Source organism: Conger conger, chromosome 1 (assembly GCF_963514075.1).
Source record: "Conger conger chromosome 1, fConCon1.1, whole genome shotgun sequence".
Taxonomy (NCBI): domain Eukaryota; kingdom Metazoa; phylum Chordata; class Actinopteri; order Anguilliformes; family Congridae; genus Conger; species Conger conger.
In genome coordinates this window covers 44,773,869-44,788,615 of record NC_083760.1, presented here as the reverse complement: position 1 = coordinate 44,788,615, position 14,747 = coordinate 44,773,869, and the positions used below count along the sequence as shown (strand labels likewise).

The following is a 14,747-nucleotide window of genomic DNA, read 5'->3' as shown; positions in this document are numbered from 1 at the left end:
TGTGTGTGTGTGTGTGGGTGTGTGCATTTCTGTGTGTATAAAAACATGACATTTTCTAAATAATTAACATATTGCATGTGGTCCAACTTTACATTCCAAGGCGTCTAGCTATGGGCAGACAAGAATCAGTTTACACTCCTAATAGCACAGAATGGCACAGATGCACGGTACTCATCATGTTGATGGCAGATCTACAAATACACTTACAGCTGAAAGAAATACATCATTCTAGTGTCACTAAAATACACACAGTAACTTCAAACTACAGACAATAATGTAGCATATCACAAAATCCCCTTCCAGAAATGTAGTATATCCTGTATTTTAAATGTGGACAATTTTGAAACTACAATTGCATAAATTCTTTCAACAAATATTTGAAAATTACATTCATTTGTCTTAATTTCATTTGCCGATATATAATGTGAAGCGTTGCAATATCTCCGTACTATATTTTTTTTATACTATCATTTTAAGGAATTACATACACATACACAAAGTCTAAATGCCATGATAGTAATTGAAAGCAATGACAGAACATGTACGATGGTATTTCCATCTAAACACATTGCTACGTGAGAAGCATGAAGCAACTCACAATTTCTCCTTGTAGAAAAGTTGATTATAGCACAGGTATAATCATCCTTATTTATCCTATACAGTCACAGTCACATTTCTATGAAAGCACACTATTACAGTGTGGACTGATAATTATAGATTATTATGGCCTTATAATTGCAATTTTGCATGTTTGGAATGCAAAACCACCTTTTATAGTCTACAATTTTCAACATTTGAACAAGCCATACCTCTGAGTCTATTTGTCATGGCCAGTTTGTCCTAAACATGACAATTTGACATCATTTTTTAAATGGCAGCCTAATACCCACATGGGTATGATTTTCGATACATGATTTGTAGCAAGTGCAATGACCTTAAATTGTTATGGTAGAAGACATAACTGCATGTTTAAATTCTCAGTTTAACTTCTTCAGAGATAAATCTAGCTAGCTATACAGTACTAGCATAGTGACTGCCCAGACATAACTTTGTTAAAAAATATTGTATATTGACTTCTCAGAACCACAAACAATGAAATGATTAAAATGAATTATTACTCAGTATAATGTTTTTTAGGCCACTGTTTATGTTCATACAGATGACCACTAAATTGCATATATTGCATAATTGTTTGGTTCATTTAGTTTACTTTGGTGCAAGAAAATGTAGTTCTGCAAATGTGTGATGACATACTGTTATTTGCTTCATTGCTATCTTTGGATCTAGCACTCAGGCAGATCAGAAATAAGGCTGATTTATATACATCATATCATGAACAATACTTGCCAAAAAGGTATATTGGCACACATGATTGATGCCTCACTGATGTATAAAGCACATCTTCCAAAGTGACGTCCTGTTGGTCAGTTTTAATAATTGCACATTCTGTACCATTTCCATCAGGTCTTCACACTCAGCGATAAAGGGGCTATAGAACAAACAAACAGAATTAACTTGTGATTTCAGAGACCCATGATGAAGCATAATAAAATGACAGAAGACCATGAGTATGAGGGGAGGTCAGTGGAATGTCCCGCTTTCATCTGCAGAAAAGAACGCCAATCTTCTGTATGGTTTTCCTCTCGAACAACATACTCTAATCACAATTCTGAACTTTAAAGCAGACATTTATTAAAGCATAAAAAGAAAGCACCAGTTTTAACAATATACAGAAATGTTCTATACAATCAGATGCAATTTACAGCTATTTGGCATCAACATAAACAGGTAAAGCAGTTTCCCATGCATATATTATGTGCACATATATCAGAAGCACCATGTTATCAGCACTTATCTTGAAGATGTTCTGAAACCTCTGCAACCCAAAATAGACTGAGTCTATCCAGAGAGCTTTCTTCCCCTTCACTTAGAGTAAAGATCTGCTTCATTCATCTGTCAAATTCCATATTTTCCTTTCCACAGGACTAATCAAATATATTAGGCTTTAAATATTTTAATACAAAGGTAAACCAGGTCAATGACATGTATTTACATAATATACCATAAAGGCACACTACTGCAAATATGGAGTCAATAAATATAAAAAAATGGCTAAATACATTAAAATAATGGGGCTACACAGATAATGCTTCTGAAACAATACCCAACATGTGTGATATCTCTCAGAAAGTGCAGGTATAGGGGGTTTTCTGAACACATATACCGGTGGTCATACCCCCTTTATGTTTCTTTTTAAAAGTCTCAGGGACAGATTATAACCAGATGCTGAAACCAGACTAGGCACTTGTTGGGTGAAAAGGGGCCAATTCAATTGGCAGCATCATTATGAAGTTTCTTACACAGTCGTCATAAGTTTCAAAGACCCTGACCGGAAACGGAGTATCTTCTTCTTGAGGTTGTGCGATGCCTTGATCTTCACAAAAGCCTTGGCCTGTGTAGAGGTCATTTCCTGGGGGAGTACGGACCCCGTCTGCCCAAACTGGGGCCAGTTCACCCCCGCACTCTCTTCCGAGTCACTGGTAGTGGTGCTCTCCCCTACAAAGTCCACCTCACTGGAGCTGGATTCACTGTCCCCAAAGCAGTTGGTGGTGTAATTGCTTCTCTCATCTTCACTTGTGTCCATGATGGTAGAGTGGAACAAGGAGGCACACTCGGCAGAATACTCAGAGTCGCTGCCGACATAGGCATAAGGACTGGTGTACTGACTGTTAGATGGCAGGTACATTGCAGATACATGCCCCAAAATTGCCTTTTTCTGTCTCATCCGTGCTCTCCTCATGGCCTCCTCATATGGCACCTCAGTTATAGATTTCAGCCTCCGGTAATCACTCCTCTTGTACTTGGGTTTGGCAAGCACGGAATCACGACCATGGGCATGATGTCTTGAGGCAGCCATCTTGGCTGTCGGTGGAGGAGGGTGTTTGTCCACAACCTGCCCTTCTGGGATGACTGCAGGAATTCTCTTGGCTCTGGAGGAGGTTTTCCTGGTGGTCTTGTGCGGGTTGTGCGCTTCCTCGGGGAAACGATGTTTCCGGGACCCGGCCCGTGGCTTCTCTCGCCCAGCTTCCAGGACAGGATCAGCAGGAATCCGTGATTTCAGTGAGGCATTCTTCACTTTCACAACCTTCACATTCTTACTGCCTTTACGCAGCTTCACAGTCTGCTTTTGAGCCGGGATGTACTGGGCACTGACCAACGGCCCACATTCGTCCTGACTATGGGAGGAGGAGCCCAAACTAACCAACTCAAGGGTAGGCCTGTCCTCCAGAGCAGGCAAAATGGCTTGGGCAGATTTTGGAGTTTTTTGCTGTGAAACTTTTGGGCTTTCCATCTTTTCTAAGAAAGGATAGTTATCTACTGTGGAAGAGACCACATGAGGGCTGCCAGGGTCCTGGTAATCCTTGGATGTAGCAATCGATGGCAGGCCTTTACTGGCCGCAAACCCCTTCTGTTTTGGGAGGCTGTTTGTCTGAACATCTTTCTCATTTAAACGTTCACTCTGAACACAGCTCAAGATGTGGGACTTACAGTTCTCTGAAGGTTCACCTTTGACCTCAGATGCCCACTGTTTCAAGGGAGACCCCACACCAGTGTCACCGTTGTGTATTGCACCAGCTGATAAACACACTGGCCAGTTTGTCTTGAGGTCAGGGGTCTTGCCTTGAGACTGGCCACTGGCTTGCCGCACACAGAGGCTGGCTTGCCTCAGAATGCTCTTGGAAGGGTCTGTATTTATACTGGTCCTTGGCTTGCTGGTCCTCATAGGCTGAACCCTCCTTTGAAGTAGGCCGAAAATGTAATTGTCCAATTTCTTGCTGGGTGTGCAGGAAGCTGGCCAGCCGGGGCTCTGGGATGCTACAGGCTGCTCAGCCTTTCCCAAGTCGCACAATGCCTCACCAGCCTTCAGTGGGACACCGTCATCTTTCAAGTGGCTGACAAGAGACTGAAAGAATATGGGGCTCTGGACAGCCACAGCGTGAAGCGGACTGGGGTAGCGGTATACATCACTCCCATTCTTGGCGATTAGGTCACAGTGGTACTTGGACTGGCTGTCAGACGAGCCATCAACAGAAGGAGAGTAGGGGGCAGAGAATGACCTCTTTACTGCTCCAGAATTTGACTCATCACATGGACCCTCACACTCAACACAACCCAACACGTCATCTGAAACAAAGAAGCCAGGAATTCAGAGTTACAACAGTGGCACATCTTCAAAAACACTCCAGCACATACCAACAAGAAGAAATGAGCATGGGGGTGTGGTTGCAGCTGGAATGAGTATAAGAACATATAAATATATAAGTTTAAATATAAACAGAAACACAGGAGCACACATGGGCGTTTGACACACACACAAGCATAAGCATATGCAACATATTGATGCGTGGAGTGCTACATTGTCAAAAAGATGACTTGATGTTTTAAAACAATGTTAAATGAGATGCCTTTCATTCAAAAAGGAATAGAACACCATTCTAAAGTGTAAACAAATGGCAGGATATTTGAATTTGCATGATAATTTTGACCAGTTGAACTGCAGCACTTTTACAAATGAGCAAATCAACCAACACTAAAACTGTAGCATCTTGGCCAAAACTGCAACCCTAATCGTCAATGAAGAGGTTCTCTCCTGAACATTATAGTTAGTAATAATTATTCATTATTAAAAAGAATGAAAGTTTAGACCCATGCAGCTTATAGAAGGATTCAACAGAACGAGCTTAGGTATTCACACAACTTGCATTCTCAGGGTGCACTTGCTAACTCTGTGTGTTTTCACTTGTTAATGAGCCTTTTCTCTTTTTCTTATCATAGGTGTGGCCCTGATGGCCACTTTGCAAAGCCAGGAAGTGGTCTTTTCTGCCAGTGTTATCGGCATTCTTTTCTTCTGTCAAGCTATTGTGTTCTAGACCAAATGTCATATTTTCAAAACAAACCAGGCAAAAACACCAAAAGAAATAATCTTTCGGCCCATCAGCTATCCTGAGGTATAGCTTTGGAGGGGGGAGGGGGGAAGAGCAGGTTTGGGGAGGTACTGCAGTGATTTTCTCTAGAGAGGTCAAGGCAATCAGTGGTAGGAGGGGTTGTCTAGAAGGAGGGCAAACTAAAGGGCTGTGAGTTTAACTCCACAGGTGGACAGACGACACATGACCTTGAAACTGGAAAATTCTTCATCTAATTGTCAATTGAAGCGAATGATGATGTGTTACAAAAAGGTAAAAAAGAAGAATGACAGGATTCACTCATGTTCATTGCACATTAGGTAACTTCAGCTGAGTGTTAATCCTGCTGAATAGCCTTAAATATTAGAAAAGTATCAATCAAGAAATGGCAAAAATTGTCTTGTACAGTATATAATGCTTTTTGTTGTGAAAGGTCATCACCTTTCGAATATATCAACAATACACTGTCGTAGCACTCGTGATACAATATTTATCTTGTTCACCATTTTGTTTTTCCTCCAATGGATTAAGGGCCGCAACAAACAATTTAAACATGCATGAATGTATTGAACAATGTAAATATATTAAATAAGGTTAGTTGAGCAACAAGCTACATCTGTTAACTCCATTTGCATTAGAAATCCTTGCCTCTCGCACTGATTGCTGATTGCCTAATTACCATTGGCATTGCCCACACTTTCTTATCTCTTCAGCAAGAGTCACTGTATCATTTTCTTTCTTGCGAAATGGACCTTTTACGAGCAATTTCGGTATACACAGAATTATGGGTCTTGATTTGGTGGGCGGGCGGCACGGATGGTGCAGTGGGTAGCACTGCTGCCTCACAGCAAGGAGGCCCTGGGTTCGAATCCCCGTCGGCCGGGGCCTCTCTGTGCGGAGTTTGCATGTTCTCCCCGTGTCTGCGTGGGTTTCCTCTGGGTACTCCAGTTTCCTCCCACAGTCCAAAGACATGCAGGTTAGGCTGATTGGAGAGTCTAAATTGCCCATGTGTATGAGTGTATGAGTGTGTGAGTGTGTGAGTGTGTGAGTGAATGGGTGTGTGTGCGCCCTGTGATGGACTGGTGACCTGTCCAGGGTGTATTCCTGCCTTTCACCCAATGTATGTTGTGATAGGCTCCAGCACCCCTGCGACCCTGTTCAGGATAAGCAGGTTAAGATAATGGATGGATGGATGGATTTGGTGGGCAAGATTCTTCTTAAGACAGCAACTCTCAGGTACACACTGCAGGAAGACTGGGCAACCAAAGGACAAGACCGAAGCACCGAGTGCTTTGTAGTATAATCACAAGGTTACCAAGTGTTTGTGCAAGATACATTATGAAGAAACAAAAACCCCGTTGAGCACCGTAAGACTCCCGGGACAGACTCACCTGACGATTTGGGCCTGCCCTCAGAGACAGTGACTGAGGCATCCAGAGGGCTGCAGAAGCAGGTGCTGGAGCGACAGCTGGACAAACACTCACTGAAGACAGAGTTGGAGGAGTTTGAGAGGGATCCCGATGCCCCATCGCTCAGCTCGTAAAAACCTGGGGTTGGGGAAATAACATTTTAGCACACAGGTTTTGCACCCCCTGGGGATGGAGCACAGTCGCTATTGCACAATTTATAGCATGACAGACTGAGCCGTAAAATAAAATTCTCTCAAACAATGAAAAAAATTGGTGCAGCTGGATTTGAAACTTGGGATATTTGATATTGTGGCAATGCACCATAAAGAAGCATTTTAAGATATTATCTATTGGATAAAGACAGGGCTATGAGCTGCTGTACTAAACAGCTGATAAGCAACGGGAGACATTTCAAGAGACGTGAATGATCTGAATAATCTGAGGCCTGAGTGACTATGAAGTAAGCCACAACACATTGTCAATTGCAAATATGAAGCATACATGAAACTTGGCAGGTGAAATAGTTACATTACTTTTCCAAAGCTACCTTTCATAAGTCATAAAACACCACAAGGTGGCAGAAGTATTAAGCACCGCATAGAGAACTCTGTGTTGACTGAATGTAGCGTAGATATGAAGTTGTTTATTGTCAATCACAGAGATATGAATCTATAGTCATGTACATCGAAACCAAATACTACATATAGCGATATCCACCTAAATTGAAATAAACCAGTCGGACTAAAATGCATTTTCTTGAATCGTCATCTCTACATTGGACAAGAATATAAAGATTTTTATTGTCACCCTTTCAAAAGGCAATGTTATGAAGAAGTGAATCTGTTTGAAGTGGCATTCCTTTTATCCATGAATAAATAACTTTAGGCAGCAGTCTTAAAGAGTTGCAAAAAGGTGACATGATCTGGTGAGGTTATTGCCTTTAAATGCAATAACTTTTATATAAGTAAAAGTTATTTTGTAAAACAAACCAGTGATTTACAGTTCTCTTTTGCATTATCTGTCCTTCAAAGCATTTTACCTGCAAACAGAAGTATTCAGGTAGTACTATAGGTGTATACAGAAGGCAGTCAATATCCAGTGATAAGCAAGACAGTAAGACATCTCTCCTGAACCTTGAACAGAGGGCAGGTTTTTGCAATATTGCCTTCTCTCCACAGTGCACCTAATATTCAAGATGTCAGCAATAATTTCCTTTTATCGTCGTCTTATCATATCTTTATTCTTTGACTATATATCCTGAAACTAGCTTGGAAAAACCCTTTACCATTTTCGTTTTGGCAATAGGTACTCAACTGGTTGCTTAACGAGGGATCTGCATTGCCAAATTGTGGAGGCCTGGATGACTACAAGACCCAGTTAATGAAAATACAGTACCCTACCTATGTCCCGAGTGTTAGCATAACTAGAAATCCTCCTGACTTTATGGTCACTTGCCACTACCTCTAGGCCTCTTTCAAATGTGTCACCAGTGTTTCTTAAAGCTCTGTGGTGCAAATGAATGCACTGACCTAGTCCTACATTCAGTAAATAGTAAATAGTGTCCTGGCCCACCCATTTATCTTGCCAAAATCACCACACCCAACTGTGAATGATCAATATATATAGCGAATACATGTTCTAGCTGCTAATATACATATACGTTATACTAAACTATAAATGGCATTACATTTCTAAAGACGAATGTTGGAAATACCATATGAATGCTGGATAAGTGCAGTCAGAAAAGCTGCTCGTCGGCAGGAGCATTTAACTCAAAAGGGTAAAATACCTTTATTGCTCAAATGCAGCTAAAGGGACCATGGCTCAGTGACACTGTCCTCCCATTTCTTAATAATGCATCCCTGGAACCACAGGAAGGGTTTATGACCCCAAAAGGGTTTCTTGCTGATTGAGCCAACCCCAATCATTATGCCTTGCTGACATACCACAGATAATACCATTCTCTACAGCCACATGAATCCATATCCTGCACGTGCAAACTGGGCTGCTCATCTCTCAGATTTTCGGGTTTCTGTGCTGTAGTCCCACCTGAGCTAGGGCGGCTGTCAGTCTCCATGTGGTCATGTGAGACCTTTTCAGTGTCCAGTCGCAGATCGCTGATCTGTCTGTCCAGCTCTTGCAGCTGATTAATTAAACCAGCGTCCCTTCTCCTCAGGCAGTTCTAGAGGGGTAGGACACAGAAGAGAATGTGGTTATTCTCCCAGCATTTCTGACAATATCAATCAGCTGTAAAGAGTTCAACACATTGCATAAGACACCCAAGATAATCAAGCCTGCAACTGTTGGCTCAATGCTAATTCAATCATCTAATTTTGCATAATTCATACCCAAGGATGAAAACAAACCCCAAAATGGCAGGGAATCCCTGGCTATTTGGAGAGCAATCTCCTATTCAGTCAGTTTTAACAACATGGACTAGAACTGCACAAGGCCAGCCAGCTCTCCATTTAGCCTATTGCTTAATGCCCAGCAGTATCCATCCATTATCTGAACCTGCTTATCCTGATCAGGGTCGCAGGGGGGCTGGAGCCTATCCCAGCATACATTGGGCGAAAGGCAGGAATACACCCAGGACAGGTCGCCAGTCTATCGCAGGGCACACACACCATTCACTCACACACTCATACCTACGGGCAATTTAGACTCTCCAATCAGCCTAACGTGCATGTCTTTGGACTGTGGGAGGAAACCGGAGTACCCGGAGGAAACCCACGCAGACACGGGGAGAACATGCAAACTCCGGCCCAGCAGTATGATGCATGTAAATAAAACCCAGCTAAATCTCTATATTAATTGCATCTTGGTCTAAAAAAATATGGACAGAATGTTGGGCCCTACAATTGCATGTGTGCCAGTGGGGTGAATGAAAGAACCGCTGCTGTGGAAAAAATAAATAAAATACACAAATTTTAAAAACGTCTTTCCCATCAGAAAAACATGCGGACATTGCGGCATGGGACACGTCTGACAACACCTCGATCGTGTGGCGCATTTCAATTCAGCTGGGGTGAAAGAAAGGAACAATGAAAACGTGGTCTTCAACGGTCGTAATAGAGACATCATACATTACAATGGGGGTTTGCGAACGACCCATCTGATTTTTCCTGCGCACATAACTATTCCGCGCACGAGACCAGAATTGTTACATATTCAGTCCTACATTGAGCAGCGCTCCCTCTGCACCCACTGTAACTGCCGGCCTATAACACGCCCTCTTGACAGGAGGCACTAGGTGATTAATGTGCCCTGGGCTCAGAACACGCTACGGCTTCGGAGACCATTTTCCACAATGTACCATTCTAGAAAGCAATGGCAGACTATGCTATTCTGAAATGGATTCGAAATATTTACATGGGCGGTTGAAGGCGTTGCCTTGCGACCAAGACTGCTTTTCTGCCTTTGATGAACATCTGAATAGTTGTTAGTAAGTTAAATGTTTGAGCTGTCCAGTTTGTAAAACATAGCCTAAAGGAGAATGACTTAGTGGGTATCATGTAAATAGGCCAAATAAAATAAACATCACACTAAACAAAGGTTTTCGTGGCTCAATGTTAATATATCAGGTATATTCTAATGACCTTGTAAATCAGCCGGAAGCCCAAAACTAAGAAAAAGATTTCACGCTCAAATCTAATGACCTTCGAGTCACATTAAAAATTCGTCATAAAATGAAGAAACAAATGAAGGCTAATGCACGAAACAAGGCCATATATGACCATATGCTTGGGCAAACACTTCACAACAAATTACATTTCCGCTGCTAATTTCAATTTCAAATTATTGCGAAAATACCTCCCAATTAAAACTGGTGTATTTTCACCACTTTGCGGGGTCTTATATCCCAAACAACCAGTCGGTAACCCCTCGGCTTCCTTTACCAACAGCAGGGGGTGTAGGGTTTGCTTGTAAAAAGTTCATTTAAATCACCCCGTCCATTGTAACTCAGCTGGACCCCCTCATATCCCGGATTAGTCAATCAGGAATTTCCTTCAGCCTCCAGGAAGTTATATTTAAATAACCGTCATGCCTGTTAAATCCCTATCATTGCATTTCCATTGTCAATTCTCTTGAGTTTGCCAGTATTGTCTTTGTAGCCAACTATGGATTAGAAACACGTACAAAATTAAGTATCGGAGACTTCGCAAGTCATTTTTTGTGATTTTATCGTGTAAAATTACCGTGTAAAATTAATGTTAATTTGATGTTATGAAAATCCTTTCAACTGGAAGGTGCAAAAATGTCATGCTAAAATGGGAATCAATTCAGTCAAGGACATAAGTACCTCACGTTTTTAAAATAAATGAATTACATTTCCACGTTAGTCTGTAGAGGCTATGCGTGAGTTATCAGAGCTTCGGTAACAATATGATTGTGGGTTATGTTTACAGGAGATGCAAGAGTTTACCCGTGTACGAATTAATTTATTCTGCCTGTCCATAACGGGTGTACATCAATGGGAATCGTTGCCCGAGCGTAAAACAATCGCCACTGCACAGCCCAACCTCTTGATTGAGGAAGACTACCGCAGTCGGTGTATTCGCTGCATTCTCTATGCGTTACAATCGCCATTTATACAAAACTAGGCTATATAATGCCATCATCACAATCGTACTACTCTGTCCATTATAGCCTAATAAGCAAACGTGAACATAAACGAACTAACTATAGAAACATGTAAGTACAATACATCAGGGAACAACGCAAATACGTACCAACTGCTTTTTTAGCAATAAGATATTTTCTTCCAAGAGTTTTTCCTCGGAGCTCAAGTAGTTCTCCGCTGCGCCACATACTTTTTCTCCCCCGGCTATTGTAGTATTTTCCTGGTGACTTAGTATACTCCTCACCAACAATTCCTGTCTCTGTCTCAGGTATTCCAATTCTCCCAGTCCGGCAACCGTTGCTTCCAGTCTATCTCGAGTACGCAAGCGGTCCCCTTCCCCTTCCATCCTTTCCCGGGAGCGCATTTCGCGATCTCTCCTGTCCCGAACCAACAAGCACTCATTGGAGTCCAGAATATCTACAGCGCCTATTTGCTTCATAGTAGGCTATCCACAGGAACAAATTAATTACACCATTGATTTTAAGAAAAGAAGAGAAACTGGCGTGTCAGGCACTGAAGCACGCTAACCGTGCTTTATAAAACCTAAATAAACTTCCAAGCAGTAGCAGATTTCGACTCTCAGTTGCATAAAGCCTAAATAAGAAAATATTGCCTGGTCGTACTACAAACTATTTCAAAGCTGCACAAGTTGCCTTAAGCATATACGTTGTCGGCCCAATAATGTTGTAGTTTCCGAAAACGGGTGTAGCTTCTTGAGTTGAAATATTATATACTGTGGACGAAGGCTGTCTTCCCATCAACGGCGTTCAGCCCTCTGAAAGCTCTGACTAATGTGGCTGCTCACACCAAATCCCACATCATAGTGAACTACTCCGCGGTGCTTACGCGTCCTAGTGCCTGTCTATTCATTTCTTAGGAGTCGTAACACATCGAGACGTCTTCTTAAATAGTTAAGTAGTGTCAAATAATTCTGCACTAACGTTATATCACCTGGATTCTGTCTATTAATATCAGACAAATTAAGTCAAAATCTTGATTCACATAACGAAATAATATATTTGTGGTAGCCGACTTTCTTTCCACGAAAGTTGAGAATGAATATCCGTTCATATCCGAACAATTTTATTCCCATAGCTACGTTTGTGGTGTATTTCCAGACATTACTTCCAATGGCAGGCTATATCTGCAAGGATATTCATATAAGCAAATTAACATTTTGCAAACACTTATTAAGAAGTATGCCAAATTGTGGTCGTGGTCTGAGCAGAGGAGTGACAGCGCCCTCCCCTGAGATAAACGGCAACAGCATGAAATAATTTAACGAATTTTACGGTTGCAGGTCACCAATACCATAGAAACTACTTTTAGAAAATGTCGGTGGATTACGTTGTTCAGCTGACTTAATAGCCCTGGGTTTAATGTCGCTCGAGAGTATCCTATAGGATATGCTGATGCAAGGACTGAAACTGTTTTGTTTGGACAACAAAGGGTTGGTATCCACACTCTTCACCTTTTCACACATACAAACTCCATGGGGTTAACCTATGTGATGGTTCACATTAAAGCTATATGTCTTCAGAGGGCATCATGGGTTGTATAAATTAGATGACAGAATGGTTAACTACAGAGTTTATTGGTTGGGATCCCAAGGATGCTGAACTCACTTAATTTCCACAGTAACAGTCCAAATTAATAAAACATGGACATGTTTCACATTGTGGTACTTTGAGTCTGTCTGGATGTAAACTGTATTAAATGAATAAGCAATCATTATTAAGATTCACACACTTTATTTAATTGATCAAACCTTTATTTAGCTAAGAATCTCTTACATTCACTCTTTTTCCAGGGAGAGCTGGCCAAAATTGCAGCTGTTAAACACAATATATACTTGTTCCAACAAAGACACAAACAGCACAATTGTAATTAATTCAGCCAACAAAGCATAGTATCCTACAATATAACATAATTACTTCTGCACCCAAATGCACACATATATATATATATATATATATGAACTTACAAATTAGCATACTTCGGTTGACTGTCAGAATACCCGGAGTACAACAATACAATATCTAATATCTAATACATATATTTATATAGAGAGAGATAGATATAGATATGCACGTTGTACGTCGCTCTGGATATGAGCGTCTGCTAAATGCTTTGTAATGTATTTTTTATCTTTGCTGAATATTCCATGCCCAAAGTACATAATAGCTGTTATGTACTCAGCTTTTGAGAAAGCTGTTTTCTCAAAATCTCTGAATGCATAAGCAACTGCTTAGTGGAGTGTAACTGATAATTGCAAGTACTCGTGAGGAGAAAACTGAGGAATGGCAGTTGATTTTATAAACAACTTAGGGAAGTGGCCTAAGATGCCCAACTTGTGCAGTACATGCTCATTTAGTTGACAGTAATTAAAACATTCTGTTCTCTAATGAATAAGCACAAAATCCATCCATCCATCCATCCATCCATTATCTGAACCCGCTTATCCTGATCAGGGTCGCAGGGGGGCTGGAGCCTATCCCAGCATACATTGGGCGAAAGGCAGGAATACACCCTGGACAGGTCGCCAGTCCATCGCAGGGCACACGCACCATTCACTCACACACTCATGCCTACGGGCAATTTAGACTCTCCAATCGGCCTAACCTGCATGTCTTTGGACTGTGGGAGGAAACCGGAGTACCCGGAGGAAACCCACGCAGACACGGGGAGAACATGCAAACTCCACACAGAGAGGCCCCGGCCGACGGGGATTCGAACCCAGCACCTCCTTGCTGTGAGGCGGCAGTGCTACCCACTGCACCATCCGTGCCGCCTAAGCACAAAATATGATATATAATTATATAAATAATTAATCCTGGGAAAGCTTTTCCAAGAAAATTAAATCCAGATGTTATGTTCAAAGTGAAGTTTTTTGCAATTATCTTTACACAGAGACATTTTTGTCACTGTCTTTTTTATATGTTGCAATTAAGTTGTAAACTTGTAGACACCCATGTATGGGAGACAGCCAAAACAAAACAAAACAACCAGTCTCATCCCTGGTTATTACCGCAAATGCCCACCAATAAAACTAGTCATTATTTCAATGGAACTGTCCTGTACGTAGAGAGTTCAGAGAGTACATGTATTTATGAGGTAGGGGTCTTATAGTGCGGTGCACACAGTACCCCAAGTGTGGTCTAACAAGAGTATTGCATTAGGTGAGTATAACTTCTTTAGCACTCAATGTTCTTGCTATTTATCCTCGCATCCTGTTGGCCTTTTTTACTGCTACCGCAGATTGACTAGAACCTGAAAGGCTTTGATCAACTATTACCCCCAAGTCTTTTTCAACTTGAGCACTTTCCAATTTTGTACGACCCATAAAGTAATCCTACCTTATGTTTTTTTTTCTCTCACAACTTTACATTTATATTGAATTTAATTTGCCGTGGTTTCTGCCCAATTCTAGATTCTGTTTAAATCTTCATGGATTACATTACTGCATGGATTACTATAGATTCCAAACTGTTAGCTAAACGTCCTAGTTTTGTTGTCATCTGCAAATTTAACTAAAGTACTTTCAATGCCCCTCTCAAGGTCATTTATGTAATTGAGGAAGAGCAGTGGCCCCAGTACCAAACCCTGTTGAATAACTGCATATATAGCTACGGTTCTAGATTACCAAATTTAGTTGAGTTTATATAGTTTACATACACATGTAATATATACACTTAGTACTCACTTTATGAGGCACACCTCTACACCAGCTCGTTAATGTAAATACCTAAT

General features: G+C 41.3%; 1 protein-coding gene across 2 annotated transcripts; it reads right to left on the bottom strand.

Annotated features, from left to right (window-relative positions):
- Positions 1–1,667: 1,667 nt before the first annotated feature.
- On the bottom strand, positions 1,668–11,809 carry dact1 (dishevelled-binding antagonist of beta-catenin 1). 2 transcript variants are annotated; one of them, XM_061255450.1, is made up of 4 exons: positions 11,107–11,809; positions 8,423–8,555; positions 6,356–6,511; positions 1,668–4,185 (listed from the first exon to the last, which is right to left on the bottom strand). In XM_061255450.1, exons 1-4 carry the CDS (start codon positions 11,434–11,436, stop codon positions 2,357–2,359), a joined length of 2,448 nt encoding a protein of 815 aa, XP_061111434.1. In that variant the 5' UTR covers positions 11,437–11,809; the 3' UTR covers positions 1,668–2,356. The 2 variants fall into 2 exon arrangements, with proteins under 2 accessions (XP_061111434.1, XP_061111443.1); XM_061255459.1 differs by lacking the exon at positions 11,107–11,809 and adding an exon at positions 10,187–10,273.
- Between the last annotated feature and the right edge of the window lie 2,938 nt (positions 11,810–14,747).

What these genes read in the sequence shown, in the direction of transcription:
- dact1 (XM_061255450.1), bottom strand. Translation starts at nt 11,436, where the DNA reads ATGAAGCAAATAGGCGCTGTAGATATTCTGGACTCCAATGAGTGCTTG. An exon ending in TGACAGCCGCCCTAGCTCAG is followed by an intron (nt 6,512 to 8,422) that starts GTGGGACTACAG and finishes CCCCAACCCCAG; the next exon opens with GTTTTTACGAGCTGAGCGAT. An exon ending in GGGCAGGCCCAAATCGTCAG is followed by an intron (nt 4,186 to 6,355) that starts GTGAGTCTGTCC and finishes TCTTTGTTTCAG; the next exon opens with ATGACGTGTTGGGTTGTGTT.